At 38.8% G+C, this 4,458-nt stretch overlaps 1 protein-coding gene across 1 annotated transcript in view; it reads left to right on the plus strand.

Moving 5' to 3' along the window:
* ADCY10 (adenylate cyclase 10) overlaps nt 1-4,458 on the plus strand; it is a 220,727-nt gene that overhangs the window by 100,205 nt on the left and 116,064 nt on the right. The window contains 1 exon segment of the mRNA XM_029287319.1: nt 2,284-2,325. Within this exon segment, the coding sequence (XP_029143152.1) occupies nt 2,284-2,325 (42 nt within the window).

A 4,458-nucleotide genomic window follows, 5' to 3' on the forward strand; every position in this document is an offset into this window, starting at 1 on the left:
GCAGGACTGGCCTAGGGGTATTTTAAATTGGTTTTAATCAAATTTTTAGTAGAAGCGGCCAAATTTGAATATTTATTTTTAATCATTTTTAAATTTTGTATTGTATTGTATCATTGTTTTAAACTGGCTGTAAGCCGCCCTGAGTCCTCCGGGAGAAGGGCGGGGTATAAATTTAATAAAATCAAAATCAAATCAAATATTAATAAATATGGATAAATTTGTCATACGTTCGTCAGTGCAAAGGGAAAGTGATTCAGCAAAGGAACTACCACCGAAGAAATGAAAACTGGTACTTTTTTCCTTTTTTTTTTGGTCATCAAGTTTTTGACATCTTGCTAAGCACTGATGGTACTCGAATATTGTCATGTCCTAAAAGTGGTATAATCTGTAAAAAGGTTGAAAAGCACTGCCATAAAGGACTCTAATGCCTATACATGAATGCTCAACATTTAGGGAACAAACAGGGTGGACTTGAAATACTAGTACATGAAGGTAAATATGATATAGTTGCCATTACTGAAATATGATAGGATGAAACTCATGACTGGAATGTACTGATGGAAGGATAAAAACTATGCAAAAGACCCAACAAAAGAAGAGGTGAAGTTGCATTATATATAAAAGATCATTACATCTCTACAGAAATACACAAAACCACGGATGAAAACCTTCTAGAATTCATATGGATCAACATGAAAGGGAAAAAAAGAATGACATTGCTATAGGATTAAACTACAGACCATCGAACCAAGCAGAAGAAATAGATGAACTTTTTGCTGAACAACTAACAAATCTATGTAGGAAATATACCACAGTAATAATGGGAGACTTTAACTACCCTGATATCAACTGGGACACAACTCTGCAGCAAATGGGAGATCAAACAGATTCCTAACCAACCTAGCTGACAATTTGTCATCCAAAAGGTAGAGGAGGGAACTAGAAAAAAGCTACACTAGACCTAATTCTTACTAATAGAGAAGAAGTGATAGAGTTGAAGTTGCCAGAACTTTGGGCGAGAGTGACCACATCATATTGTAATTCAATATAATGCAAACACAAGCAATAGAACATAATCCAGCCAGTGTCTTAAATTTTAAAAAGGCTGATTTTAACAACTCAGAGAGAGCCTAATAAAAATTCCATGGATGAAAATCCTAAAGGGGAAAACAACTCAAGAAGCGTGGAAAGCTCTGGAAAATATGATCACAAAAGTCCAGTCCAACACAATACTACTGAAAAAGAAAAACAAGAAATCCAAGAAGAAACCAGCATGACTGCACAAATATATCTGCATATCTCTGGATATCAGATCTCTGATAAACTGAAAGACAAAAAGGACAAGTACAAAAAAATGAAAAGAGGGACACATATCTGCAGAGTATCAGCAGATAGCCCAGATCTGCAAAGTTGAAGTCAGGAAAACAAAGGCTCAGAATGAACAAAGACTTGCACAAAAGTCAAAGATAATTTTAAAAAGTTTCTTTCAACATATAAATAACAAGAAAAAAGTCAAGGAAATAGTAGGTTTATTTACAAGGGAAGATGGCAAGAAAATTACAGGCAGTAGAGAGAGAAAAAAGAGCTGCTTAACTCATTCTTTGCATCAGTCTTCATGCAAAAAGAAATTATAGCCCAACCTACCAAAGAACTTACTGCAAAAGACAAATTAGAAATAAAAATTAAAATAAGAAAGAAAATGTTTAGAGAACACCTATCTGATCTTGACTGGCCCCAACTTTAATCACTTTCTGCAAAAAAAGAGAGAATTTTTCTGGAAGCTGTTGCAGGGCTGATGCCAGGTACTGTTTCAGGATACAGATTTTAGTATTTTTGTTTTTCAAAAGTAAGTCAAGGTAGTCCTTGACTTATGAATACAATCAGGATGGGAACTTCCATTGTTAAGTGATGTGGTCTTTAAGTGAATCATCCTGATTTTACCATCTTTTTTACTTCAGATGTTTTACTAGTTCTTTTTATATGCTGTTGATTGATTATAGTTTAACACTTGATTTTCAGGAATTATGGATCCAGAATTGGTTTCCTATGGACTTATTCTAGAATTGTATTTGTTTCCTTTACAGAAAAAGCAGATTACTCTTTTTTCTTCAGTGCTAGACATCCTAGTGTTGCTGCTCTAATGGAATCAAGTGGTGGTAAGGTGCTTGTATTTATATTTCTGATATACAAGAACAGAGTTATTCTCTTTCTGAATGATGAAATTAGATTAAAGGGTTAAGATACCTTTTCATGTGTTATTTTTTTCTTCAGACACACTTATAGAATGGAAGGATACTAGAATTAAAACACGTCAGCTTACTACAGGTAAATCTTTTAAATATGACAAGTAATATTAAAAATACTGGAGGTTGTACAGTAGATAATTGTGGAAATGGGGCATCATTTAAAAACCAGAACAGGGGAAAGATCCACCCTCTCTGATATAATATTCCAGGTGATATCTCTAACCCCAATCTCCTCACCTAAATATTTCTGTTTAGGAGAGGGAAAACTTTTCAGAAAGAAAAAAGTGACTCTTTTAGTGTAATATGCTAATAGAGATGATAGATTGTCATTGTTATAGACAAAATTGAACTGATCACAGACCTAGGTTCAAGAGTTGATGCAATTAGGTCACAGTGGTCAGATGGGGTTCCTTTCTTTTGCTTCTAGGTGGATATTTACTGGAAAGTTCATGATTTTGCCATTTCAGATCTCACAAGGGCCTTTAGAGTAAAAGATACTGCACTTGTCATCTGCTTCCAGTTTAAAATTGGTCCTTTTCTACCAGTCTATTTGGGCTGTAAATTAATTTTTAAATATTTTCAAGAAAGAAGCAGTGTCAGAACCCATTTATATTTCATTTCTATCTATCTCCTCTGATCTAAAACCAAATCTCACTTTCCCCTGGATTCTGCCATACTACCAAGGGGGAGGGGGGATATGCCTGTGGGCTTATGGCTTTCACTTCCTCTATTCGCTACAATGTAACCTTTTGTTTATTGCCTCTGGGTCTGCTGCCCATTACAATATAACAAATTGCCTCCTGCACTATGCATCTCTCTGAACTTTCTTTTCCCTAACCTGGCAGCTAGGAAAAGGAGGGGGAGAGAGAATTACAAACATCCAGAACCTGGCTTATTTCTCTGGTCTCAAAAGGAGGTGTGAAGAGCTGTGGAACATCTTGCTACAAACGGAGTCGGACCAATGTTATCTTCCCTTTTTCATGATGGACTTAACACCTGGAGATTGGCCGGTCTGAACCGTCCGGATGAACTGTGGGGTGGGGTTTGCTTAAGGACACTTTAAAGTATCGGTCTGTAAAGAATCCCTCAGATCCTGTCTATTATGCCTGCTATCAACTACTCTTAATAAAAGCTCCTGTTGGAAGAAATTGTTTCCAAGAGTTCTGCTTTCTTAAGATGTGGGATTGAAGTGGGTCCTTACATTAGACTAGGATCTGCAGTAATAGTCAACCTGGAAGGAAGACCCTTACCAGGGGACTTTGCAAAAAATACAATGTTGGATGACGAGGCAGGGAAGGAAGAAAACCCTGTGGAAGGGGAAACTTCCCTCCGACCAGGATCCCACCAGCTGTCAGGATCCTAGATGTCATACTCAGGAGAAGAAGTGATGGAAATGCGTGACCACAAACCTCGGTGGTCGATGGGCATTGGCAAGAAAGACAAGTAGGAAAAGAGATCGAGAAAGGTGACCCTGAGACGGGGCAGCCACCAACCAGAATGGAAGCAAGAGATGGAGAAATCCCTGCACGTTAGCGAAGAGGAAGGAAGTTGCGCACAGCACTTGAAATGGATCCTGGATAAAGCTATTGACCTGATGAAAAGAACCATCGGTTCCCTATGGGAGGAGAAACCTGAACCCCGCGGCCGCACCAGCACCTGGAGCTGCAGCTGGAGAGACACTGAGAGGGAATCAGAACCTGTAGTCCCGGGGATGTCCGCTGAAACTGCAGCTACCATTTCGGCAGCCCCCACTCCCTGCCGACCCACAGATCGCAATCAGGATGGGAGACAATACCGTCGGCGGCGAAGGCACTGATCCATCCAAAGATTCCCACCAATGGACACGAAATTCAGGGGGGAGCTGCCATGCTTGGGGTTCTTCCTAACCCAAGTCCTTAGCTACATGGAAGAATGCAGATGGGACATCCCCAGCGACAAAGCCCGTATCTGTATCGTGCAATTATTATTATTATTATTATTAATTGTATTTATATCCCGCCCTTCTCCTTTCGAACTCAGGGCGGCTGACAAATGATAAAAAGCTAACATATTACACCTAGTTAAAATTTAATTAAAATGAAATATTTGAGAATGTCAAATTTAAAAGTAATTAAAACCCCTATAAAATCCCCTAGGCCAGTCCCGCTTGCTGGAACAACCACGTCTTGAGGGCGCGGCGGAAGGAAGGGAGATCAGGAATCACCCTGATCTC

The sequence above is a fragment of the Protobothrops mucrosquamatus genome, unplaced genomic scaffold (assembly GCF_001527695.2).
Source record: "Protobothrops mucrosquamatus isolate PMUCROS unplaced genomic scaffold, P.Mucros_1.0 scaffold_294, whole genome shotgun sequence".
NCBI classification, from domain to species: Eukaryota; Metazoa; Chordata; class Lepidosauria; order Squamata; family Viperidae; genus Protobothrops; species Protobothrops mucrosquamatus.